At 39.7% G+C, this 23,653-nt stretch overlaps 5 protein-coding genes and 1 non-coding gene across 9 annotated transcripts; 1 reads left to right on the top strand and 5 right to left on the bottom strand.

Moving 5' to 3' along the window:
- Positions 1-2,700: 2,700 nt before the first annotated feature.
- On the bottom strand, positions 2,701-3,657 carry LOC111789247. Its single transcript, XM_023669961.1, has 3 exons — positions 3,287-3,657; positions 3,100-3,173; positions 2,701-3,021 (listed from the first exon to the last, which is right to left on the bottom strand). The coding sequence occupies exons 1-3, from the start codon at positions 3,552-3,554 to the stop codon at positions 2,830-2,832; spliced, it is 534 nt and encodes a 177-aa protein (XP_023525729.1). The 5' UTR covers positions 3,555-3,657; the 3' UTR covers positions 2,701-2,829.
- Positions 3,658-3,797: 140 nt separating this feature from the next.
- Positions 3,798-3,870, top strand: TRNAA-CGC. Its single transcript has one exon. It is a non-coding gene; the product is annotated as a tRNA-Ala (tRNA).
- Positions 3,871-4,427: 557 nt separating this feature from the next.
- On the bottom strand, positions 4,428-7,392 carry LOC111789323. Of its 2 annotated transcripts, none has more exons than XM_023670048.1 (5): positions 7,237-7,392; positions 6,970-7,094; positions 5,693-6,833; positions 4,991-5,079; positions 4,428-4,887 (listed from the first exon to the last, which is right to left on the bottom strand). In XM_023670048.1, the coding sequence occupies exons 3-5, from the start codon at positions 5,787-5,789 to the stop codon at positions 4,684-4,686; spliced, it is 390 nt and encodes a 129-aa protein (XP_023525816.1). In that variant the 5' UTR covers positions 5,790-6,833; positions 6,970-7,094; positions 7,237-7,392; the 3' UTR covers positions 4,428-4,683. The 2 variants fall into 2 exon arrangements, with proteins under 2 accessions (XP_023525816.1, XP_023525817.1); XM_023670049.1 differs by having other exon boundaries at positions 5,006-5,079.
- Positions 7,393-8,347: 955 nt separating this feature from the next.
- LOC111787529 (3-oxo-Delta(4,5)-steroid 5-beta-reductase-like) lies at positions 8,348-10,088 on the bottom strand. Its single transcript, XM_023667517.1, has 2 exons — positions 9,803-10,088; positions 8,348-9,719 (listed from the first exon to the last, which is right to left on the bottom strand). The coding sequence occupies exons 1-2, from the start codon at positions 9,839-9,841 to the stop codon at positions 8,577-8,579; spliced, it is 1,182 nt and encodes a 393-aa protein (XP_023523285.1). The 5' UTR covers positions 9,842-10,088; the 3' UTR covers positions 8,348-8,576.
- An 851-nt stretch (positions 10,089-10,939) lies between these two features.
- On the bottom strand, positions 10,940-19,021 carry LOC111787527. Of its 2 annotated transcripts, XM_023667515.1 has the most exons (7): positions 18,595-19,021; positions 16,503-16,597; positions 15,996-16,119; positions 14,689-15,410; positions 12,690-14,358; positions 12,065-12,412; positions 10,940-11,970 (listed from the first exon to the last, which is right to left on the bottom strand). In XM_023667515.1, the coding sequence occupies exons 5-7, from the start codon at positions 13,122-13,124 to the stop codon at positions 11,350-11,352; spliced, it is 1,404 nt and encodes a 467-aa protein (XP_023523283.1). In that variant the 5' UTR covers positions 13,125-14,358; positions 14,689-15,410; positions 15,996-16,119; positions 16,503-16,597; positions 18,595-19,021; the 3' UTR covers positions 10,940-11,349. The 2 variants fall into 2 exon arrangements, with proteins under 2 accessions (XP_023523283.1, XP_023523284.1); XM_023667516.1 differs by lacking the exons at positions 16,503-16,597; positions 18,595-19,021 and adding an exon at positions 16,354-16,494.
- Positions 19,022-20,372: 1,351 nt separating this feature from the next.
- LOC111787526 (cytochrome P450 81D1-like) lies at positions 20,373-22,252 on the bottom strand. Of its 2 annotated transcripts, XM_023667514.1 has the most exons (3): positions 21,298-22,252; positions 20,974-21,230; positions 20,373-20,874 (listed from the first exon to the last, which is right to left on the bottom strand). In XM_023667514.1, the coding sequence occupies exons 1-3, from the start codon at positions 22,198-22,200 to the stop codon at positions 20,589-20,591; spliced, it is 1,446 nt and encodes a 481-aa protein (XP_023523282.1). In that variant the 5' UTR covers positions 22,201-22,252; the 3' UTR covers positions 20,373-20,588. The 2 variants fall into 2 exon arrangements, with proteins under 2 accessions (XP_023523282.1, XP_023523281.1); XM_023667513.1 differs by having other exon boundaries at positions 20,373-21,230.
- Between the last annotated feature and the right edge of the window lie 1,401 nt (positions 22,253-23,653).

The following is a 23,653-nucleotide window of genomic DNA, read 5'->3' as shown; positions in this document are numbered from 1 at the left end:
AAATTCCATTATCATATTGATTTGAAGTGTAGAAAATGTGAGGAAGAGAAGATAACCATATGAAGAAACCAGACAAGACATCACGATAAAAAGAGCACACCAATGCATATTTTGGACCTGTGCACAAATTAATTTCACATCAAGGACAATCCCTGCTGCTACATATACACGCACATATACAATACTCAATTTTCCTGTAAACAAACCAAAGCGCAATCGAATATATGGACACTCTTCTGCTTCCCAAAACTCAAAAACCAGAATATCCTTAAGAGGAAAGGGTTTGATCTTCTGCTATAGAGTTAGCTATCAGACAGTCAACAGTCAACAGCTTTTACGTGTAAGTTGAAGGTACGTATCTCCGCTATAAATCCAAGTTCCTCTATCCCTTTTCATCACAAACATAAAAAAGCTGACTGCGAACATAAAACTAAATTTCACGTAGTAATAGGAACTCCTTGAATGTCGAGTAACATTTCCAAATAGTAAATAGTACAGAAATTCATGTTCCACAAATATGAGAAAATAAAAGGAAAATAGAACGTTCCCTATGGTGTAGATATATGGGTACAATTGGGTGTAGATATATGGGTATAATTGGGTGTTTTTCCAGAGCTAGGTGCACTCGTAAACAGACTAAAACAAAAAAATTCCTTCTCTGCACCAACAAAGCAAGATCCATCAACCAAATCTAGAAGCTGGGACAAATGGACTGTAACGTCCAAGCCCACTGCTATCAGATATTGTGTAAGGGAGAGGTTTTCACACCCTTATAAAGAATGTTTCGGTCTTCTCATCAATCGACGTGAGATCTCACATGGACCTTTTAACGCCAGAGGTCATCCTAGATGTACAGTACAATGCTGGTTAATTCATGCAAATCGACCCAAACTCATAAAGCTACACCTGACAATTGGAGAATCATACAGAGTAAAGGTACATAATTAGAGATGAACTTGGTTTCTCAAGAGTATGCACCTTCCTTATTCTAAACAGGGTTTGTTGTAAGCAATCTATTGAGCGAGTCACTTCAATTTCCCCCCTTAAGAAATGTCAAATTCTTCCATTCGTTAAATGTTGTAGTCAAATCAACTACTGGTGAGGGAATTATCAAAAGTGCAAGACAACCCTGCTTAGAAAAAGGAAAGTGCATACTCTTGAGAAAACAAAATTTTGTTCAACTGAAACAACTGCAAACAAATAAACAAATCCAGTCCTAAGAACCATTTTTATTCATGAGATCCATAGAACGACCATACAACGGAAACAAATTCAAAAGTTTGTTTTTAAGCTATCAGCACATTCTATGCGAATCAGTTCCACAATATCCTAAGGTATTCACCAACTCCCTGTCTGTAAAAGACCATATTGATCTCCAACCTAATATTAGCGTTCTTAAATGCGGAGCATCTAATTATGTAGCCCATCTTTCTTGGTGCAATACACAATGCATTCTGACGTTCATCGACTGCTGACTGGTTTTCCAATTTGGGGGAAAGCAAGGATCCATTAGTGTAATGCTGTTAAAGCTATTGCTATGAACTAAAATTTTGAAGAAGTATAGATATGCCAAGGAAACTTCTTACTTATACTCTTCTGGAGAATCTTCTATCGTCTCCTTAGGGCAAACATTTAGGTAGAGTTTTTATCTCCTCTTTCCTTCTAGTGAAACCTTTTATAGGATAAAGCTTAAAAGAACAATCCACAATTCTCAGTTATTTCACTGGATTCTTATTCTAATCAAACATGCTATGCTTTCAAAATATCAAATGTGCAAGCATCATCATCCCGTATACATTCTAGAGTACTTTGAACCACGCTTGTCACGACAGACGATGGAAATAAATTTAACAAACAACTAGCAAGATTTTAGAACTCCAGATTTTATCGAAAATGGAAACAGTAGAAAAATGAGGACCATCACCTTGGGTAATGAACAATCTGTCAACGATTCCGCCATAAACAAGAGCGCGAAGGAACTTCCACGCGAGCTATGAAGAAGAGAAAGAAAAAGATGGAGAGATTCGTAGTTGGAGAGAGCGAGAGAGGGTTAAGGAGAAATTAAGGCGGTAATTAGGACAGAATTTAAGCAATCTACCACTCCGTTTGGAAATTGTACTCGCCGCGCGCGTGCGTTAAAACGACTACGTATTGGGAGAAGGGTAGTGTGGGAAATTGACAAAAGAATTTACCAAACTAAATTAACGGTCGGGAAACCCATATGTTGCATTAAATTCACTCCATCAAACTTTAATTTTGTCACGTTCCGCTCCATTATTTCACACAGACCATCGTTATTCGACTTTATAAATGATATCATTTTTTAAGATAGAACATGCCACGGTTAGTTGTCGGGATTTTCACATCCTTACAAGAATTGTTTAGTTCTTCTCTCGAACCAATATGAGATCTCACAATCCACCTCTCCTGGGAGCCAGTGTCCTCACTCACACACACCGCCTTATATCTAACTCTGTTACTATTTGTAACAGGTCAAACCCATTACTACCTGTTTTGGCACGATTTTTAAAATACGTTTGGTGGGGAAAGATTTTCACAAGGAATGCTTCGTTAGTCTGTCCAACCGATGTGGGATTGCACATAGGTACACCTTTTAAACCGACTATGTTGCTTTATATCTTCATCCTTGTTATATTTGAGCCGAAGAAGGATCAAATCAAAGAGAAAAGAACATAAATATAATGCCTAACATTCTAGTACATTGTCTGGACAACGCTCCAGACAACTTATTAAGACAGTACCATGAGAAACAAACATGGATTATTCAAGACAGACAATCGGTAGAGACGATAAATGTGTTTGAGGTGTCTAAGCATAATCGCCCGGCTCAGCGGGAGGAGGAGGATTTGGCATATGAGGAAGGAGAGGAACGCCGTGCTCTATGGGCCCAGGTTTTACCGATGTCTTTGAACTTGGAACAGGATCAATGGGATGGTAGTCATCGAGATTTACATCACTTGGGTGACCCTTCTTTTTGTTATGTTCATCAGCAGCGTGGAACTGAGAACAAAGAAAAGGATTTCAATTCCATTCAGTAGAGAACAATTGTGGGAATTGAAGGGTTTAGAAAGCAAGTACCTTCAGCTTCCTGTTTGATGGCATGTCGGAGAAGCATCCATTTGGGTTAACATGGTGGTGGTTCACAGCCATATCTGCAATTCAAGTTAAGGAAAGCACACCAAAATGAACATGCAAAGTTACAGTAAGAACAGAGTAGAACAGAGAAGAACAGAGAAGAACAGGGGATAGGAACAGAGTAAATTACCGGAGGCGGAGGAGGCATTTATATAGGTGGGAAAGGAAGGCATGAATGAAGTTAATTGGAGCAGAAAAAACAGAACCCAGAACCCAGAAAGATTCATAACGGACAGGACCCAGGATGAATCGAAGAGCTCCGAAACACACACACACACACACACAAACACACACACACCCTGTTGTGCAAGGAGTGTTAGCGGGAGAAATGTTGGAAGGGGGTCGTCCATGAATACTGATGAGGGCTTTAAAACGAGGGTGGAAATATGGAATGGCATTTAATTGGAACAGAAGAGGAACAATAAAAGAAAAGAGGAGAACTTCAATGTTTTGTTTTATCATCATATCATCTGCATTGGGTTCCGGCTGTGGAGGAGTAAATGTCTGCTTCGCGTTTGCAGAGAAAAGTGTCCAATTTACAAATTTAAAATAGGCGTGGCAGAGACTTGGAATGCGAGCCGTCGGGAAAGAACAATTAAAATTAATTAAATAATATTAACAATCATGACATAACATCAAATGGGGGTGTAGCTCATATGGTAGAGCGCTCGCTTCGCATGCGAGAGGCACGGGGTTCGATTCCCCGCACCTCCACATTTTACTTTCTTTTTTCTTGTCATTTTCACTATATTTTCTTCCCATTTTTTTCCACTATCGATTATTTATTTATTTATTTTCGAGTGTTTGATCGATTTATTTAAATAATAAAGTTTTTGTATTGATTGAACTAATTTGATAGCAAGTGTTTGGGATTTTTTTTTTAAATGAGTGAATTTAAAAATATTGTGCATTAGTTTTTACGGATGCCCGGAACAATTAAGTCTTGTGTCTAATTTGAGTTTAGAGTGTGATTATCATCACAAGATGATTTGGTATCATGAGTGGTGTATTTAACGGACGCTAGGCTAGGCTCCAGCAGTGGGATGAATTGTGAGATTTTATATGAGGAGACGGAAAGGAAGCATATCTTATAAGGGTGTGGAAACCTCTCCCTAGCCGACAGTTTAAAAACCGTGATACAGCATTATATAACGAGCTAAAATAGATAATATTGACTCATAATGGTATTGAGCTGTTACATGCGGTTACGATGGGTTACAATTACACGTGACTAGAAAAAATTTTTATTTCGAAATTCGTGCAAAAAGATCTTATCCAACAAAAAGGCCTCACCCATATAGATATATTAAACAACTAAAACAAGTGTTAAATACACAAAACAAATCATTTATAGACTCTTCAACTATATGGAGCAAGATCTACAAATACATACATCTCCTAACCCATCATTCCAATACTTCATTCTCCTGCGGTGTCACATGAGGCGCAACTATTTACGACGTAGACGAAAGACGATTTACAGGTTAACATGGCCGGTTTGCTGATAGAAACATATGTCTCTGCTGTCTACACAAAACCACCCGGCTGAGGTTGATCTGGAGGAGAAGGATTTGGCATATAAGGTATAAGAGGAGAGCGATGCTCTATTGGTCCATGTTTTATGGATCTCTTTGAGCTTGGAACTGGATCGATGGGACTGTAGTCGTAAAGATTTACGTTATCGACACGAACGTTCTTCCTCCCCGGGCTACTATCATCGTTATCCTGCAACTGAAATTCAAAAACAGATTTCAATCATGAACTTTTACTCGGGAAGAATCCATGTTGTTCTTCGCTAAGTAAGAGATATGTTGGTAGGATTTCAACCCTTTACCGAGCAAGTACATACTTTCAACTTCCTGTTTGATGGTGTGGCTGAGAGGCATTCATTTGACACTACATGGGGTTGGTTTGGTGTCATATCTGCAATTGTGCAGTCAGGGAAGGTGTATCAGCAGCATGGGAAATTACATATTTTGAAAATGTATACCACTCACGCTCAATAATGAAACCAATAATTCAAACATGTATGGTGACAACCCAAAAGAGCGTGGAAACATTTCCCTAACCGACCCGTTTTAAAACTCGAAACAAAAAGTCAAAAGAGAACAATATCTGTTACCGATGAGTTTTGACTGTTACATGACATTGATTCGGTTCATAGGTCGATTTACAAGTTCAATACATGAGGAAGAAAGAGATAAAAAGTTATGAATTCAAAGGAAGAGTCTAAACTGGTGATGGGCAGTGGCAAATCAAATGGAAGACAAGGCTAATTCTACTTAAATATATAATTGAGCATAACAATACCATCAATGTAAAAATGTCACCAAGAACATAGTGATTCAGATAAGAATCATATTATGAAGGTGATACCGACGGAAGGACAGATTGAAGGCAACATCACAGCATTTTTGGACAGAACAGAACACTGAACAGGGGATTCTAATCTAAGCCTTTACAGTAAAACATAATAAGAACAAGAAGTGAAAGTGAGTAAAGTTGAGACAAACACAGAAGTAAAGAAGAAAATTACCTGAACTTGAGGAGGAACAGATACTGCTGGAGAAGAAGAGCAGCAATAGAGAAGTGTGGAGCACAAAAAGCATAACCAAGAGCCTACAAAGCTTCATAATGTCCTCTTATAGCCGCCGCAACCGACAAGAAGATGAGTCGACCAAGTAACCAAAACTCCAAATTGAGAAGAGAGTATTTTTGTGGGAGAAGGCCTTCAAATGGAAAGTGGTTGTCGGAAGAACAATGGAGATGAGATTAAAAGCAGGAGAATCTTTTAAAATTGGAAGAATGTCATGTGGCAGGGTGGTCGGCCGGATACAGAATGTATGGAGTTAATGTCTCTGCGGTGAACGACAAACAAATTTAAATGAACGACACAGCTCGGAATGCGAGCCGGCGGCCACGTTTCGCTGTTAAATCATTTCCATTGCTACAGGCACGGAGTTCAATTTCATCTTTTTCGATTAAAACATCGAATAAGACATGATACAAATATATATATATATATACCATAATGTATAAAATATAAAATAGTCTCTAAATTTAATTACATTTGATATATATAAAATAGTTGCAGAAAAACCATCATCCCAAACGTTCAATTCAATCAATAACCCTTGTAAATGACAAAATTATTATAATAAAACAACATATAAAATCAATATTAATATTAATATTATAATTATTAAGATTTTAAATCTCTCTCAATCCGAATGCTTGAATCGGTGGTTCATGTCAGCTCTGGTTAGGAGTAGAGATCAAGAAGGCGAGAGGAAGAAGAAATGGAGGCAATGGCTAAACAAATCATATAAAAGCATGAGATGAAATTATATGAGACAAACACCAAAATCCATTTTATCAAATTTCAATCTCTTTTATTGTTGCCTGATTGATTTACAACAAATATGACCCAAATTCATGGTGTTCGTCCTGGATTTACCAAGAAAAATATGCTGACCGTGAGATGATTGTTCAGAATCTGCAGCCAATGCATGGAGCAGATCGAGCCCACCAAAAGATATTCCAGATTGGTCTCTTCTTTCGACGTCGTCCTTCCGGGATTCCGACTGCCTCCGTTTCGTTTCTCTTCAGCATCTCCCACATCACGTGCACGTCCTCGTATTCGCACGCCTTCACATCTCGCCCTAGTTTCAGAAGCCCTAATCCATTTCAACATCCCCAAGCATGAATTTCAATTTCTCGAGTGTTTTTAGGAAAACAGAACAAACAACAGGATCAGTTCAATTCATTGGGAATTCGAATTATATAAAACGATTCAGTGAAGAAATCACGCACCGCGTTTGCGATATCCGAGACGAGAGGCGACACGGGAGGTAAATCTTCGGAGGGGAGAAGCTACCTTGATCCACCATTCCATTTTCGAGTGCTCCAGCGAGAGAAGAGACGCTAAGATCTCAAATCTGAAGCAACAGAAAAATCACTTGAAACACGAACGAAAACCAGACGGATTTGCTTCAAAATTCTAAACACCGAAAACAAAATCAAGAGAAATATAAAAATGGAAACAGATTGAAAGATTCTGAGGAAGTAGAAGGCAATTACTTCAGCGAAACTGCTCTCGTCTCCCACCTCAAAAGAGAATCGTCGGCAACAATGGAACGTAATTCGAAGCATCAACCGCGTTCCGGCCAATCTCATCTACCAGTGGCAAGACTTGTTTCTCGAGATCGACCACTCACGGATTCCAATGCGACCGTTGGTTTGATGGATCCTGACGGTCTCTTTAATTCCGACTTTGGCCTTTCTCTCACGACGTGGCAACTTTTCATTGGCCATTCAAATTCTTTTCAAAATTACACACCCTCCATTGCTTCGTGGATCACACGTACTCTCCTCTCCGTTACCTTCGTGAATTCAGGCCTTTTGGCGTTAAAATTGGAGGGCGCGTGATTCTTAAGCTCCTTCTAAGCGTTCGCGCTTGATTTTGTAGAGTGGGTCCCGGGTAGTTCTCGTGTACTCAGGAAAAATGCAACTACGTGGCACTCACTCTGGAAGTTTACTGAATATATTATTTTTTATTTATTCCCTAAATGTCTACCATATGTATATGAGTATAGGCTTTAAATAATTTAAAATAAAGTTTGGGATTTAATTTCTTTTTTTATATATTTATATTTTAGGATCTACCCTGTTAGATAAATATGACTCTCCACAATAGTATAATATTGTTCAGTTTGAGCATCAGCTGTTAAATACCCAAAAAAAAGAAAAAATTTGCTCTCAAATTCTATTCCCAGAATCAGTGTCATTGATCCCGATCTGAAAACTCAAGGCTATGTCAAGAGCGTGAGATCACACCTCAATTGAGGAGAGGAATGAAATATTTCTTATAAGGACGTGGAAACCTCCCTAGTGAACGCGTTTCAAAATCTTGAAAGGAAGAACCGAAGGAAAAGTTCAAAGAGAACAATATATGTTAGCGGTAAGCTTGGACTATTACGGTGGAAGCTTATCAATGACTTCGTACCGACCCAGTGAGGGAACGGCTACAAACCCCCTTTGTGTTTTTGACAGGAAGTATGCAGAGGAGTCCTGCCATGGCTAATTCAAGTTTCCACAAAAGGAGGTAATCATCAATCTCAATGAGCTGAAGAACATTGAAGAGGAAACTGTGGTTTGTGACAAGAATCGAACAATTAGACAGCCAGTAATCTAACAACATTCTAAAAGATTATTACTTCATTGAGTGAAAAGCATAAAACAAACTGAAATCATTCCCTAGCTGGAACACTATGAATCACGAAGAACTCGTCACTAAGATACCAAGAAACTATATAAACAAGCCAACATTTATTGTAAAACCAGAGCAACCCAAACCAAACAGATTCCAGAAATGAAAATCAGTACGAGAAGATTGATAATTATGGACATTACTCGCCAAATCAGGGCACGATCTTGAAAGCCTTAACCTTGTCGATCCAAGAAATGAAGGAGTTCTTGGAGTTTCTGAAGCCCAAGAATCCATGCTCCTTGCTCTTGTTCATACTATCTATGTTACCAGAAGCGCTCAGAGCTATATCTGTATGCCACCAATTAGCAACATCCTCCAATTTTGTTGGTTGCAACTGATTCTCCTTCACAATTTCTTCCCAGACTTCATTCTTCCCCTTCATCAACTCTCGCAGCGGCAATCTCTCACCCTCTTCGAACCCATAATCCTCGATGTTGAACTGCTCCGCCAAAACCTTCCAGAAGTGTTTCCACTTGAATACATCGCCATTGCTGCAGTTAAACGCCTCGTTCTTTGCGTATGGATCTACCGCCGTCCATATGTGCTGCTCCGCTATCAGATCTGCGTCGGAGACCACTGAGTAACCCTCCCAAGCTGATTTCGTGCCGGGGAATTTCAACGGACGTCCCTCGTGCTTGCATATGGCGGCGTAGGTGCATAGGGTTCCGACGATGTTCATCAAGCTGAAAGGGGAAAACCCGAAGATCGTGTTGGGTCGGATCACCGCCCATGTCAGATCCTTTTTCTGACTCTTTTCGATCTCTTCGAACAACAAATCTTCTTGAGTGTAATAGAAATTTGGGGTATCCAATCGAGGCATATCCTCCGTGAACGGCGGATCGTGCCGCTGCGTCGGATTATCGATGATGTTCTCGAACGATCCGATGTAGTGCTTCGTACCTGTTTGAAGGCAGATATGGCGGAGATTTGGCGCGTTCGGAATCACCGATCGCAACACGTTGCGAAGCATTTTTCCGTTGACCTCACAGTTCTCGATCTCTGTGGGTAGATTGGTCCATGTGACATAGAACACATGAGTCACATCAGTGAGCTTCGAGAGTTTGGCTTCGGCGTCTTCCAGATCGGAGACATCGCATTGAATGTATTCGATGGGATGGTCGGCGTTCCAGTTTGGCCTCGGCCTCCGAGCGACGCCGTACACCTTCCACGGACCGCCGGGGGTGTCGGAAAGAGGGAGAATCTCGGCAAGGCTGTTGCCGACGATGCCTGTAACGCCGATCACCAATGCTACGCTCTCAAAGCTCCTCGGTTGTTCATCTTCTTCAAATTTCTTCTGCAAAATTGGGAACAGAGATGCTGATTAGAGAAACGTAATAGAAACAGGGGCATAGATAGGGAGTTAGGGGTGTTAGTTACCTTAGCAGCGCCGATTGCTCCGGCCCACCACCAGCTCATTTTCCGTCGGGGAATCGGAGATAGGTTTTGGGGAATTAGGGAGGAGTGGAAGATGCGAAACAGAGATTGAAGTGGAATTGAATCGTTTGTCGAAAGGGTTATAAGGTGATGATGATGTTACAGATCGTTGTTGTCTTGTGGATTACAGAGGAAACGCCAACCATGACGCGAGCTGTGAAAGGATAAACATTCAACTCGAACCGCTGGACTCACGACTGGATTTTCTTACGCAACTGTCTACCCAGAAACGAATGTTTATGGAAGGTAATTACTTCCTTTTTTAAACAAAAAAATAAATAAATATTAGATATATATTTTTTTTTATTTATCCAACCCTAAATTTATTAGACGTACAATATTTTATATCATTTAAAATTAATAAAGCTTTTAAAGCATAGGATAAAAGTTAAAGTTGATTGACATTACATATTAAAAAAAAAAATCAAATGAATTGTTGAAATTAAGAAAAATAATATAGTTTAATTAATTAATAAATATTTCAATATCAAGAATGTCTCACAACATTTAAAAAAAATTGTTGAAATTTGTTTGTCTTATATAATTATGAAAGTTAATTTAATTTTGAAAAAGAATAATTAATAGTTAGTTAATTTAAATATCCTCTGAATAATTAATTATAATAATTAGGAACAAAATTTTATATTTAATTAATATTAATTGTAAGTGATTGAATAATTATTTATTTCATAATGGGTGGTTGAGTTAGATTTTGAAATGAATAGTAACAATATTAGTGAATTAATAAAAATCAATATCAATTAGTAGAAATAAATTGATTGATTAATTATTGAAAATGAATAAATATACTAAATACTAATAAAGATTTAACCTATTAAACACCATACAAACTCGAAAACTCTCGGACTAAATTTATAATTTAACATTTTTTTGAAACTAAAATTGTTTTTGAAAGAGATTATTGTATTTGTTTGATTGAATCAGATACATATCTTCCACAAAATGCAAAGTTTATAAAGAATTTTGAGAGAAGCATCACAGGAAAACATAAGAGGTAAGAGACATGAAGATCATTAGAAACATAAATTCCTTCAACCTGAAACAACATGTAGCATAATCTTGATGAACAAAATATTCCCATTATTTCAGATTGAAAACTTAGACATATCATGCTCCCTTCTGTAAGGTTGAACTTTCAGTATATTCCTTGAAAAAACAAGAGCACGAGATCATTTACATTCACTGATACTCTTTACTCTTAACATTGCAAGAGCAAGAACAATGGTGATGATCGAAGGGGATCTCTTTTTCTTGGGTTTAAAAAACAAGGAGGCTGAATATAAAACCCGAGTCGGGAGAGAGCGAGTCGCTCAAATCACCAGACAAAATGTGTGAGAATGACTATTGATCTATTTACAATTGCCGCGTAAAATAGACCACAAGTTCTACTACATTGGATTTGGATCCGCTTCTAAATAGTTAGTACTGTTAATAATGCACTTACCTTGCAAAGCAGTGTAGTTGCTGGTTCAGATATCTGGTTTCCAGATAACTTTCACCTTCCCGTCGTGATTCTTCTCAAGTGCGGCGACTTTGGCCCGATGAGCTGCTGCTGCCATAGCATTCTTGAAGCCATGACCACGAGGTAAGTCGCAGGCCTCGCTCATGGAAGCATATCTAAGTTCAGCAGGGGGAATGAAACAATCAATAGACAGACCAGGGACATTAAATGCTACTTCCTCAATAGTCCAAGCTTCTTCCATCCTCGTTTTTGTGTGGCTCATGGCTGTTTCCCCAAATCTGAAAAGGGTTACTACAGATCGACCAGAGTGAGCAATCATGATCCCCTCTACTGGTCGATAATCATCGAGGAATGAATTGATCGTGGTCTCCCAATAGACAGCATCGCCCCCGTTGTTTTGGATGCGGGTTAAATGTGAATCTTCTAAATGTATAAGGAGTCCTGATTTCTGGCTGAAGTATCCGAACATAGTGTGTCTGATTATCTCTGCAGGTCCTTCACTTCTTGCCTTCAATGTTGAAGGATCTGTACAGAGCTTGAGGATGAAACAATCTTCACCATTAACACTCTTCTCTCCAATGCATCTTGCATTAGCAAACATGCTTGCAGTAGTTTTTGGATCAAGTCCCTGCAGCACATAATGAACTTGGTAAACGAATCTAAAATGAGAGAGAGCCAGATTCACAATATAGAGTGAGATCTGTCAAGTTGAGCTGTGTCACCTGAAGGGCACGGCGAAGCGGTCTAACAGGCCCTTTGGCAGCATGAGCGCCGAGCCAAGGTGTGTGCCTCCACACCAGCTTCCCATTGCAACCAGCATGAACTTTGCTACCACCCAGAGCAAGCTCAACATACCACATATCTGGCTTCATCTGCCACAAAACAAAGCCGCCTGACTCTGCATCTTTGGAGGAATTCCGGGTCCTGACCACTTTGTTAGCTGTTTCAAATTCACATGCTATCATTTTCACCTTTCCCATGGCATAGGCATTGCTGACAGAGTTTTGAAGCTTTTGCCCTCCCGAAGCTGCTGTGTACTGCTGCAATATATACTGAGCAGATGAATTCTCCTGCAAGAAAACAACCCCTCAAAATTATACAACCCAAAATTCATCCTGATAAACTCAGCATTCAGGAACCAACCAGACATCTTATCTTGTTCAAACAACACGAAACTAAGATCTCTCAGTGTACTCTACGACAAGATTTTCTTGAAGAAATAGAAAATCCTGCGATCTTGATTAAAGAGTAAAGTTGGGGGGCACGATAAGATCAGCACGACATAAAATAAGACAAGTCTTCACAGTTAGAAAAAGTTAGCTAGGAGAGCGAGAAATTAGGACTAACAATGGGGATGTCTTTAATGGCGAGGTGGGGCAGAGGCTCGGCAGAGCTAACATGAACAGGAGCTAACGGAGCACCCAAAACCCCAAGCAGCAGCCTCAGATCAGATCGTTTCTGAGCAGAGCAAGAAACAGCCGAAGGTGCCCGACAAAGCTGACCCCTCATCCAGTTCCCCCACTTCCCCTCCTTCGATTCTCTGCCGTCGTTATTGTCGGGCCCTTCCTTCAACGGCGACAATGCCTCCGCCGGCCTTAAACTTCCAGATCTCTCAATCAACAAGTTCGGCTGCGGCGGCATTTGGTGGCTCTTCCTCCGCCGTAGTAAACTAGACATGGGAGACGCACTTCTCGCCGGACTCTTGGGTCTGGACCTTCCAGGCGAAAGCCCTCTCACTATTTCCCCCTTCAGCGCCGAGAAGAAGCCTTGTTTTCGCTCCATTTCAAACTATGGTCCAAAGCTATGGACACAACTAAGTGAAGCACAAACAAGAAGAGTACTCCAACAACTATATGGTGAAAGGACTATCGTAATCAGAAGCAGGAAAGGTTCAAGAAAAAAAGCAGTACAAAGCTCACTACTGAACAGCTACAAATCCAAGGGAGGGAGAGAGAAAGAGAGAGAAAGAGAGAGAGAGAATGGCGTCTCGCAGAAGAAAACAAGGGGATTCAAAGGGTTAATAATGATAAAGAATTGGAGTTATATATTATTGGTGGTAGACAAGCAAAACTGTATCCAGCCTCAGGGTATTTTAAATAATTAGGATCTGGGTCGTCCTCCTCTTCTCTCTTCAATCGTTCCTCGTTCCCCACTAGGGCTGTTTTGTAGCCTTCTACACTACAGCCGAAGAAAAAGAAAGAGGCTACACTGATCTCCGGGCGGCGAAATCTAACGGCGGGAATCTTGGGAAATGACGAAGAAGAAGAATCCAAATCCAAAGGGTAGATAGGGTTGGAGGAGCGGTACAACACCAGATTTTACCAGGAAAAATAGAAAAGAAAAAAAGATCATAGGGCAGTGTGCAGATTAATGCTGGGTCCACCCCGCGGATATTAGCATGATTTTCTAAACGTTGAATAAAATACATAATTTTTCGTAATTGGTTTCAACATTTGATTTATATTATAAAGTCCGATCTGGTTGGGTTCCCATATCTACGTTGAAAAGTAGGTGTTTGTGGCGATGATGCTTTAAGCATCGCCAATCACGGAAAAGACTAAAATTTTGTCAATTCTAGTTGGGAGTTTTGGTTTGGAATTACACTTGGCTTCATCCCTCGACTTACTTGCACACTTCCTTCAACAACTCCATATCAGCACCGCCGCAACTCCCGCTGAGTTTACTAGTTAAAGGAGGTGGGAACTGGGAAACTGGGAAACTGGGAAACTGGGAAACTGGGTGGTGGCCGGGGAGGGGGGGTATTTTCGTCAAGCTATGCAATGCAAAAGCAAAGCACTTTTCAGGCTACAGCAACTGTGGAATCTCCCTGACCTGTATTTTCTGAGTAATTTAAAAAAGAAACAACGAGATCGTAACGAATCCATCAGCCTGCAACTACCACCCACCTTCCTTCCTCTTCTGCTATTATCTCCCATTCTGAGTTTTATTGTGTAAGTTAAGTTAACCCCCATGTGATCTCTCAGCCCCCCTCCCCCCTGATTTCATCGTCTGGTTGCTGTTTATCAGAACATCAGATGTGTTAGCCTTTATCATTGGGGAGGATGTGAGACAAAAACAGTTTCCCCCAACCCCAAAAATACCATTCCATATGATTCTTTCTTCTTTTTTTGCCTTTTTCTTTATAACAATGCAAAAAGACAGAACCCCTGATTACCTTATTCAAATACATGTGACATGCTACATGCGACATGCGACATGTGCCCTGCTCTACTATACTTTATTTACAGCCTACTTCTTCCAGGGGTAAAAATGTGACTTCAACAATCATATACATTATAATACTGTATATGATTGAAGAGAGAGATTGTGAGTTTGTAATTCGTACCGTGGACAAAATTGGGGCCGCTTCACACTGGATCTGAGGACATGCATGGATTGAAATTTGTCCCTGAAGCCCCAGGTGAGGTCCAAGTTCTGAGTTGGGAGACTCCTCTCTGCCATCGAATTTAATGTTTAAACCTGTAAGCAATCCTTCAATTTTGACTGCGGATTGTACAACCTTAAAAATGACATATTAAATACTGTTTTTTTTAACACACAAATGATTCATATAGTTTTACCTTGTGCACTGTCCATCACCTCACGAGTCAAATGAATAGTTTAAGAAATGAGAGCCCTACCTGTGATAATGGCCACTGGGTGTAGGTCAGGACGGTACAACTTTGTCCCTGGTTCAATTTCTCAAATACAGAAGCTATCTAAATAAAAATTCATGTTTTCCTACACATGTTTTTGTTTCTTGTGGTTTCTTTTCCTAGTTCCTCTGGTTTTACTTTTACTACAACTCTTTCTTCATCAGCATACAAGGTTTCATCCCTATATTCCTAACCAAATCATATAATTTCAATAATCAAAACAATAGACCTGATAAACAGAGCCACAATTCCATCCAAAAGAAATGGGATTTATAGTGGCTGCAAGCTCTTGCTCGGGTCCGACAGCAACAACAAGCTCATAAGAAAGCTCGTATCTCCAAATCAACCATGTGCTTACGACTGCCAATCCAACGACTAAGGTAACTGCTACTCCAATAATCATCATTATGTCCTGTATAAATCCATACACGGGAAGAAATTACACGATGGACCAACATAGAAGGGAAGATTAGTCCAAGTTGAAGGATAAGAATGTGAACATGACAAACTAATGTGCTCAATAGTGTTTTTTAAGTTCTATTATAACTTAATGGGCAGAAAACATAACACTATATGAGACAACATATAACAGATACAAAACTTATTAGTAGTTATTAGCGGGGAAGATGGCCCATCTAATGAAGAAATCAGTTTCCCCCAATGTAAAGTTCAGCACATGAACCTAAGATCAGACATTTGGCACTAATAAGCAGACACTAAAAGTAACAAGCAATAGCTTATAGATATAGCAACAGCTGTGTAAGTATTTCTGAATGAAGTCAAGTATATGCATTCTTCTTAAGGTCAAGTGCGCGTATTTTAACTTTCCCTCTTTCTTTTCAACAAAGTCAAAGTTCACACCATTAAATGTTGCCCTTTTCAAGACTGTCTCAAAAAGAGATCTAGAATTGACCTAGATATGCTAACTGGGGTGCTGGGGGAGTCGACAAGAGTGAAAATGAATGGCAAAAAGTTGTAACTCTAAATTCATTAGTACCTGTGAGACTGAACTTCAATCTCATTTGCAATCAATTCAGCAAGCTCAGTGATATTAATCTTAACGGAGGATTTGTTGACATGAAGCATCATATTAAATGTTATGACTCCAACCTTAAATTCCCCTATACATTGAACATAGAAATACATATAACACAAGTATGTACAGCAGAATAGTACAGAAAAACTGCGTAAAATAAAAGTCATCTTGTAATATAATCTTGAAACCATTACACGAGAAGGAGTGTCATTTACTTAAGAAAGAAGGTAAGTTACAAGTTACTTATTAATTTCAATACAAAGAATTCACAACTAATAAACCACAACGCACAAATTCTCAGACAATATGCATCACTAACCTTCGTGTGCTGCAGAGGTGGTTGATGGGAAGAGAAAGGATATACCACCATTAATGTAAATTTTACTACAAACTACAGACGGTCACATATGTCGTAACAATTCATTGGAGAGGGAGGGATGAGGAGGGAAAAAATGTAAAGATGAATACCGGAACAGGTAATGCTCCAAAGGAAGTGAAATTTTCTGCCCATTGCCAAATGTCATATAAACCTCAAGGAAACTTTTGAAGGTTCAGCGAGATCCCTATCAAAAAAAAAAAAAAAAAAAAAAAAAAAAAAAAAAAAAAAAAAAAAAAAAANTCAACCCAATAGTGATCTGCTGAAGATATCAGTGCCCCTAGCAAGAAATAGAAATACCTTCCAGTACCAGAAAAACAAATATACTTAAAATTCGGCGAATTCAGCACATGTTGTAATAAAGAGATCAGAATAGAACGGGGAAGCAAAATAGGAGAAGAATTTTAGTATGAAAAGGTATAAAGTCGAAACAAAAACTTTTAATTTTAGTTAAAAGACAATAATATCTCCCTTGTGCAACACCTATGGGAAACCATTAAAAAGAGCATTTCCTACTTCGCATCCAAAAAATTTACAATATTACATTTCAAATGGCCAACACTATAGCCATCTCGTACATATTTTTCCGGCATGAAACAGTCCCTAAACTGGGAGTCAATAGCATAAGCTAAGAGTTAAATCTACTAAATCAACTACAAGAACAACACCATCTGTATGGGAAAAATCAATGCAGAAATATTGTATTTGGTAGTAATAACCAGAAGAGGTTTCCAAAAAATATGTTTTGAAATTTGAAGTTCAAATCCGATTTCTTGATTGGAGAAGTTTAAATCCAATTAAAATGTAAGCATTCAATGATAGTTGTACCAGAAAAATATACTGATGAAAAACTAATTGAAGAAGTCTTCTTTGGAAGAAAAAAGGAAATGCAAGTAGCCAAATCAATGCAGAATGGTAAAAGACGAGACAACAACACATATGAATGAAATATTGGGACTTCATAAACTCCAACACTCAGATCCATATGAGCTACACGTTGAAGATCCAAATATCCTTTGTAGTAGCTTGCACAACAAGCATTTATATAACTTCAATGGCTTTGAAGTGTTCCAAAATTCCATATCATATTGCAGAATGAATGAGATACTGAAAAATATTGGTGACAGACATAATGAATAAGAGATGTATGTGATAGGCCCTGATAGTAAATATGCTTGCAAGGAAAGGAGCATGAAACTGATACGCACTGAAAGTTAGAATATTGTGATAAGCACAAAGGTGCCTTTAAGCAGATGGAATATAAGTAGAGCACAAAATTGAAATGCTTTCGGTGAAGGCAAGACCATTTGAGATTAGACGTAGAGTTGAAAAACTTACGGCATCCTTGAATGCATAGTACACATTTTCTGGAAAATAAGCATATGTAGTTCCAATATCCAAGACAGCACCATACTTCCCAACAAAAGTGCTCGGATTCAACTTCCCGACAGCATGAATGTATCGACCCATGTCCAAGATTTGAAATCTAGATTCAACACCTAATGGCTCTAGCATTCTCTTAAAAGTGGAGATTGTAAAGATAACTTTTGAGATTTTTCTTTTTTTGAGTTAACAACATTTGGAGGTGGGGGAAGGTAACTCGGGTATTAAATTTTAGGTAGATGACCACCGTGACTTACTTGTTCTCTCTAAGTCCTTTTCTATTTACATTGGCCTTTATCGACCTCTAGCCTAAATCAGCTCAAGCCCACCACTAGCAGATACTGTCCGCTTTAGCCCATTACGTATCACCGTCAGCCTCACGGTTTTAAAACGAGTCTTTTAGGGAGAGGTTTCCACACCCTTATAAGCAGTGTTTCGTTTCCCTCTCCAACTGTGGAATCTCACGTAGCAAATCCGTGGTAGTTTTTCATCTAGGACCTAACTGGTTTTTATCTCTGTAACCCAATAAACAGAAGTCTTTCCCAAAGAAAAACACGTAGGCAGCCGTGATCTTAGGGGGGATCTCTGATCTTTTGGTTTACCTTCATCGGCGAATCCACAAAGCCGAGTTCTAGGCCCCATGTTTACCTCGACAGTTCACAGTTTTAAAGACAAAATTTTCATATAGCAGTATCAGTATCTGTAAGCCTAAATTCAAACCCACAAAACGACTTGCAGATGTTTAGGTATAGAGAGCAGAACTGAAAAAACAACGCAGATCAGCAATGAACCGAAAGAAACCTGATGATTCCCTCGCTCCACGCAGTTAGAGCACGGTACTTCCAGTGTCCACAATAAGAGAAAACTCTGGAGGAAGAGTCCCAATCCATAGACGCGTCGTGTATAGCATACGAACAGAAACAAACGGAAATTTCTGAAAGGCGATCCCGTTGGTAAGGAGGTCGTCGTGGAGCCTCATTCGAGCATCAAATGAGTGCGGCTTGTCTAAGTTCTCCAGGTGAGACGATGGCCACGGTCCAGTCATGCTGATGAGTGGGATTCGTAGGCGATATGCAGAGAGGAAGAATCACGGACCGCTGCTGATAATCGAAATCTCACGAGTCCACAGATGTGGGAAAGAACTTGGCGGGCAAATTGCAACCGACTACACAAGATGACGATGACAGAATCAGAATATACACTATATTGAGTCATCATAAGGTTTCAGGGTACATATTGATGTAAACTAGAGCTCATCCGGCATTATAATGCATATCCACATATATTGACTCAATATAGTGTCAATCCCGAGCTCTCAAATCTCACCAATACTTCGTGATGTTATCTGAGTTTCGAGATGTCATCGGCTTTCATGCTTATCAAAAATCGACCCACGAGTCAACTCTGTAATTGAGACATCTCAAACATCCATTCATCTGAATATTATCGAGACATGAACCATATTATGTCCATGTCGAGTCATTTGTGCATATCATGTTAGAGCTCAGTCCTATATATCAACCACCAACTAAAGGGATTCGATGCACTTTCAACATACTTGTGCCAAGTGTTATTGTTCTAAAAAACTCATCATAAGAAAACTCATCAAAATACACTCGACCACAGGACCTAAGAGTGTTGTCACGCCAATACCTCCTTTTATAGTACATTCAAGGCATTTTACGTCTCCTATGAATCGATGTCGTATTTGTCAGGAATCATATGGCCTTATGGGGCATTCTTTTGGTGTCTAATCGACACCAAATTTGGCGAGTTTCATATTTTACTTGTATGAACTTAACTCCATAGTCGCTTATCAAAAATAACTTCAAAATCCTAACTTTTGAGGTTATGGCTTGAAGTCCTACTTGACGTTTTTTAAGTTTGTCTCTAAAACCTTTGATTTTAACGTTTCTTCTAATCTTGCTTATACCTTAGTTTGTCAATTATGCACACTATTCTTAGTGTGTTAGACGATGCATCGTCCTCCTTGATCGCATCATGACATTTGCCTTTTTCAAGGCTCATATAGCTTGATGTGCACCACTTGCACGTCACCTCTCATTTGTCATCATATATGAGAGTCACAATCTATTTGCTTCTTAGTAAGGTTGTGATACATGGCAATTCAATGACCCATACGCGACGGTGCAAGTACAAGATAAAATGATGGAGATTGGGACCATATTATTTCTATCCATTGGCTAATGGGCTAGAACAGCTTTGGTATATGGGAGAAAGTTGGTCTAAGTTTGCATTCTAGCTCTTAGTTTTGGGTATATATGACAGAGGTTGCTATTCGATAAAATACTCATAGAAATCATTAAATACAACAATATTGTCAACTTTGAGCATAAGCTTTCTTTGCTTTGGATTATTCTTCACGATCTTCCACTAAATTAACCAAGGTGGGATTCACTCTCAATAATCTTCAACAAGAAAAAGGTAACCTAGCTAGAGGAAGGCCGGAAAACTTAAATGGAGTCGAGAATGATGATATCCTCAAGCAACCGTTCGATTGTTTTGCTATTCTTCCATTATAAATTCATATTTAAAAAAGGTAAAAAAAAAAAAAAAAGTTCAGACAAGCGTGGTAATATATGGATAAAACCATAGTATTTCCACGTTATTGAAATTAACTTTAACTTCAACAAACAAAATATAAACTAGTGCAACAGTTATAAACTGGTGTTACTCTATAAACTACATGCATAGCAGGCAGTATGAAAACTAGTTTAGTTCTGTTGTTAGAAAGCTTAACATGGACGGACCCCTACACCATTCATTAAACATTCTCAATAGGCCAGGTTTGATTTTGTTTGAGAAAGATGTAGGCGAGCAACTATGGGTCGAGGCTTACATTTAGCCTGCAAGTGTCGGGCCTTAGGCATAGAGACCGCAACGCCTTCTGTCATGTCCACCAAATCCTCGCCAGGACGCTCCCATTCAAAGCACTGAATCAAGGAGCCCAATACAAGGCCTATCACTCGAAGCCCCAATCCCTCTCCAGGACACCCCCTTCTCCCCGACCCGAATGGCATCAGCTTGAACCCATGCTTCTCACTGTCCACCTTCACAAACCTGTCGGGGTCAAACTTTCTTGGGTCAGCCCAAATCTTAGGGTCGTTATGAATGGCCCATAAATTCACAAATAACATAGTGCCACGTGGGATTTGATACCCTCCAACGCTACAGTCTTTTGACGATTCATGAGGTACCATTAGTGGAGCTGGAGGGTACATTCGCAATGTCTCGTTGATTATGCCACGTAGGAAGGGTACGTTCGCCATGTCAGATTCGTCCATCAGACGGTCGTGGCCGACTTTTTGGTCAATTTCGAGCTGGGCTTTCTGTAAAACTTCTGGATTGTTCAGCATAAGAGACAGGGCCCATTCCATGGTGTTCATGGAAGTTTCCGTGCCTGCAGCCAACAAAACCTGCCCCATGGAACATGAGTTTAATTAAACTTAATTAACGCTAAAACAAGCTAAGAGAAGTGATTACCAGCATTAAGGCTCTGATGGTTTCGTCATTATACTGATCTGGGTCGGATTCTTGTAGCTCTACCAGTACTTCAATCAACGTCTTCTTCCTTCCATCGCGAAATGAATTGTCGGGCTCTGTTTCAATTGCTCTGTTCTTGTGCTGGTTGATCAAATTCTGCATGAAAGCGTCTCTTTTTTGGTGGCATTCCATTATCTCTTTCTCCGCCGCCCAACCAAGTCCCAACCACGACATCAGCGGAATAAAATCTTCCATATTTGTCTTGCCACCCAACTGCGTTGACTTGCTCTGTAGCTCCCGAAATCTGTGTGCCTCGTCAGCATCCTCCACGTCCTCACCGTAAAACCGCTTTCCCACGATCATTCTCAGCATGACGTTAAAAGTCAGATCGAAAAAGGCATTATTCATGTCCTGCACTTGGTTTTCACCCCTCGCCAGCCTTCCAATCAATGATTTGACCTCGTCCGAACGGACGGCTGCGAGCATCTGAAGGCGATGAGTTGACAAGATTTCAACGGTGGAGATTCGGCGGAGGTTGCGCCAGTGGTCTCCATAAGACGACCATACGAGGTTCCGGTTGTTGTATCCGAACCATTTGGATATGAGGAGACGTGGGCGGTCGGCAAACACGACGTCGTTCTTGCTCAGACATTCTTCCGCCGCGGAAGGAGACGACACCACTAGAACCCCCCTCGATCCAAACCGGAGAAACACAACTGGACCGTAGCGGTTGGAGATCTCCGCCAACGTCCGGTACATGGGCTTCTTCAAGAGGTGGAGATGACCGATGATTGGAAGCGAGAGGAAAGGGGTCGGCGGGAGGTTTCTAATCCTGTGAAGAAATTGCTCTGTTAATACATACAGCACTAAGAACAGTGGAATGTATACGATTATTGCTCCCATGGCTTCACTACTCCCACTGACCCTTCGCCCAGACACTGCACCGTTTCAATCTCTGATGGTTACATAAATAATCGAGTGGACAGATTATTTGGGCACGTTCATTCATTAATTAAGCTTTATAATCCCATATGTTTTTAATAGAGTCTAAAGAGAATAATATCTACTAATAGAATAGTGGATTATGACAGAAAGGTGGTTGTTGGTTCGTGTTGCGTTATTTATTTGAAGCGGTGTGGTTATTGTGGTTTCGGTGGTCTTGAGACAACTTGTAAATATTTTGGTTGTATATTGATTCAAATTCACATGGTGTAAGGAGTGGCGTGCCGAAACAGCCAATGGAAAAGGAGAAAGAACAACTTGGTTGTTTTTTGCATAGAAAACGGACACAATTTCTAACTATCTAATGTGATAAGATCTTAAATGAGGAAATAAATAATGCTGGGGCGGTGGAAGGTATGGTCGCAGAAGGGGACAGTGTGTTGTCGGGACGCGACGGAGACGGCGGGATCTAGTCTCAATTTTGTCATTTTCCGACCAAGCGGAGCAGAGCATCAACCGAACTAAGATGCTTCAGCTTTCGAGGTCAATGCTCTTTAAATATCTCATAAAATAAGATTAACAAATAACTTATCAGTAATATTCATATTCAATTTTGGAATGCGACATCTCACTTATTGGGCTCATAGATCCTTTGGATAAGTTTTAATAAGCTTGCTTAGTTATGTTTAATCGAGCCCATCAGGATTCATACTTCATATTATGAATTGTTAAGCTTAGTCAACCAATCATTTGTAGGTTCAACTGACGATTTAACTACAGGCTTATTAGTTTTTGTTTGACCAAATTTGTCATTTGGAAAAGTGTTTGTAATCGTCCAAATGGCATCAGAGCCATATATGGGCGATATGTCAGCGAGGACATTGGCCCAAAATGGTGAATTGTGAGATCTCACTCCCGTTGAAGAGGGAAATAAAACATTTTTGTTATAAAAGTATAGAAACCTCACCCTCATCGTTTCAATTCTTATATGGGTTTGTTATCGGGAGTGTCTCAAATGGCATCCAGTTAAACGTCACTCGATTAATCAGTGATTCTAGCTTTGTAGTATTATATGTAAATTAAACAGAACAATCTAGCTTTTAAAGGGAATAATAATAAATGGAAAATTGTGTAATCCAGGTCATCGCAGTGGGCCAATAGGCAATTGAGATGATGCCAATGCGGAGGGCATGATGATCTCTCGGGCCGCTCGCCGCCATCTCTTCATGGGCCCTGCCCACTCAGCACCCACCTGGTCCCATGACGACGCCACGTGCCAATTGCAAAAGGGATTTTAGTTCGCTATGAACAGATCAGAAATCCACTTTTTTGTCTCCTACTTAATTTCGTTATAAAGATAACATATTATCTAAATTGAACATGTCTATTTAAGTTTTGTTTTTATAACTTTTTT

Source organism: Cucurbita pepo, chromosome LG02 (genome assembly GCF_002806865.2).
Source record: "Cucurbita pepo subsp. pepo cultivar mu-cu-16 chromosome LG02, ASM280686v2, whole genome shotgun sequence".
In the NCBI taxonomy this organism is placed as follows: domain Eukaryota; kingdom Viridiplantae; phylum Streptophyta; class Magnoliopsida; order Cucurbitales; family Cucurbitaceae; genus Cucurbita; species Cucurbita pepo.
This window is presented reverse-complemented; position numbering and strand designations above follow the sequence as displayed.

What these genes read in the sequence shown, in the direction of transcription:
- LOC111787526 (XM_023667513.1), bottom strand. Translation starts at nt 22,200, where the DNA reads ATGGGAGCAATAATCGTATACATTCCACTGTTCTTAGTGCTGTATGTA. An exon ending in CCATCAGAGCCTTAATGCTG is followed by an intron (nt 21,231 to 21,297) that starts GTAATCACTTCT and finishes TCCATGGGGCAG; the next exon opens with GTTTTGTTGGCTGCAGGCAC.
- LOC111789323 (XM_023670048.1), bottom strand. Translation starts at nt 5,789, where the DNA reads ATGAAGCTTTGTAGGCTCTTGGTTATGCTTTTTGTGCTCCACACTTCT. An exon ending in CTGTTCCTCCTCAAGTTCAG is followed by an intron (nt 5,080 to 5,692) that starts GTAATTTTCTTC and finishes GCACAATTGCAG; the next exon opens with ATATGACACCAAACCAACCC. An exon ending in TGAAAGTATGTACTTGCTCG is followed by an intron (nt 4,888 to 4,990) that starts GTAAAGGGTTGA and finishes TTTGAATTTCAG; the next exon opens with TTGCAGGATAACGATGATAG.
- LOC111789247 (XM_023669961.1), bottom strand. Translation starts at nt 3,554, where the DNA reads ATGCCATTCCATATTTCCACCCTCGTTTTAAAGCCCTCATCAGTATTC. An exon ending in AAATGCCTCCTCCGCCTCCG is followed by an intron (nt 3,174 to 3,286) that starts GTAATTTACTCT and finishes CTTGAATTGCAG; the next exon opens with ATATGGCTGTGAACCACCAC. An exon ending in CATCAAACAGGAAGCTGAAG is followed by an intron (nt 3,022 to 3,099) that starts GTACTTGCTTTC and finishes CTTTGTTCTCAG; the next exon opens with TTCCACGCTGCTGATGAACA.
- LOC111787527 (XM_023667515.1), bottom strand. Translation starts at nt 13,124, where the DNA reads ATGGAGCGAAAACAAGGCTTCTTCTCGGCGCTGAAGGGGGAAATAGTG. An exon ending in CCATTAAAGACATCCCCATT is followed by an intron (nt 12,413 to 12,689) that starts GTTAGTCCTAAT and finishes GTTTTCTTGCAG; the next exon opens with GAGAATTCATCTGCTCAGTA. An exon ending in CGCTTCGCCGTGCCCTTCAG is followed by an intron (nt 11,971 to 12,064) that starts GTGACACAGCTC and finishes TATGTGCTGCAG; the next exon opens with GGACTTGATCCAAAAACTAC.
- LOC111787529 (XM_023667517.1), bottom strand. Translation starts at nt 9,841, where the DNA reads ATGAGCTGGTGGTGGGCCGGAGCAATCGGCGCTGCTAAG. An exon ending in GAGCAATCGGCGCTGCTAAG is followed by an intron (nt 9,720 to 9,802) that starts GTAACTAACACC and finishes CCAATTTTGCAG; the next exon opens with AAGAAATTTGAAGAAGATGA.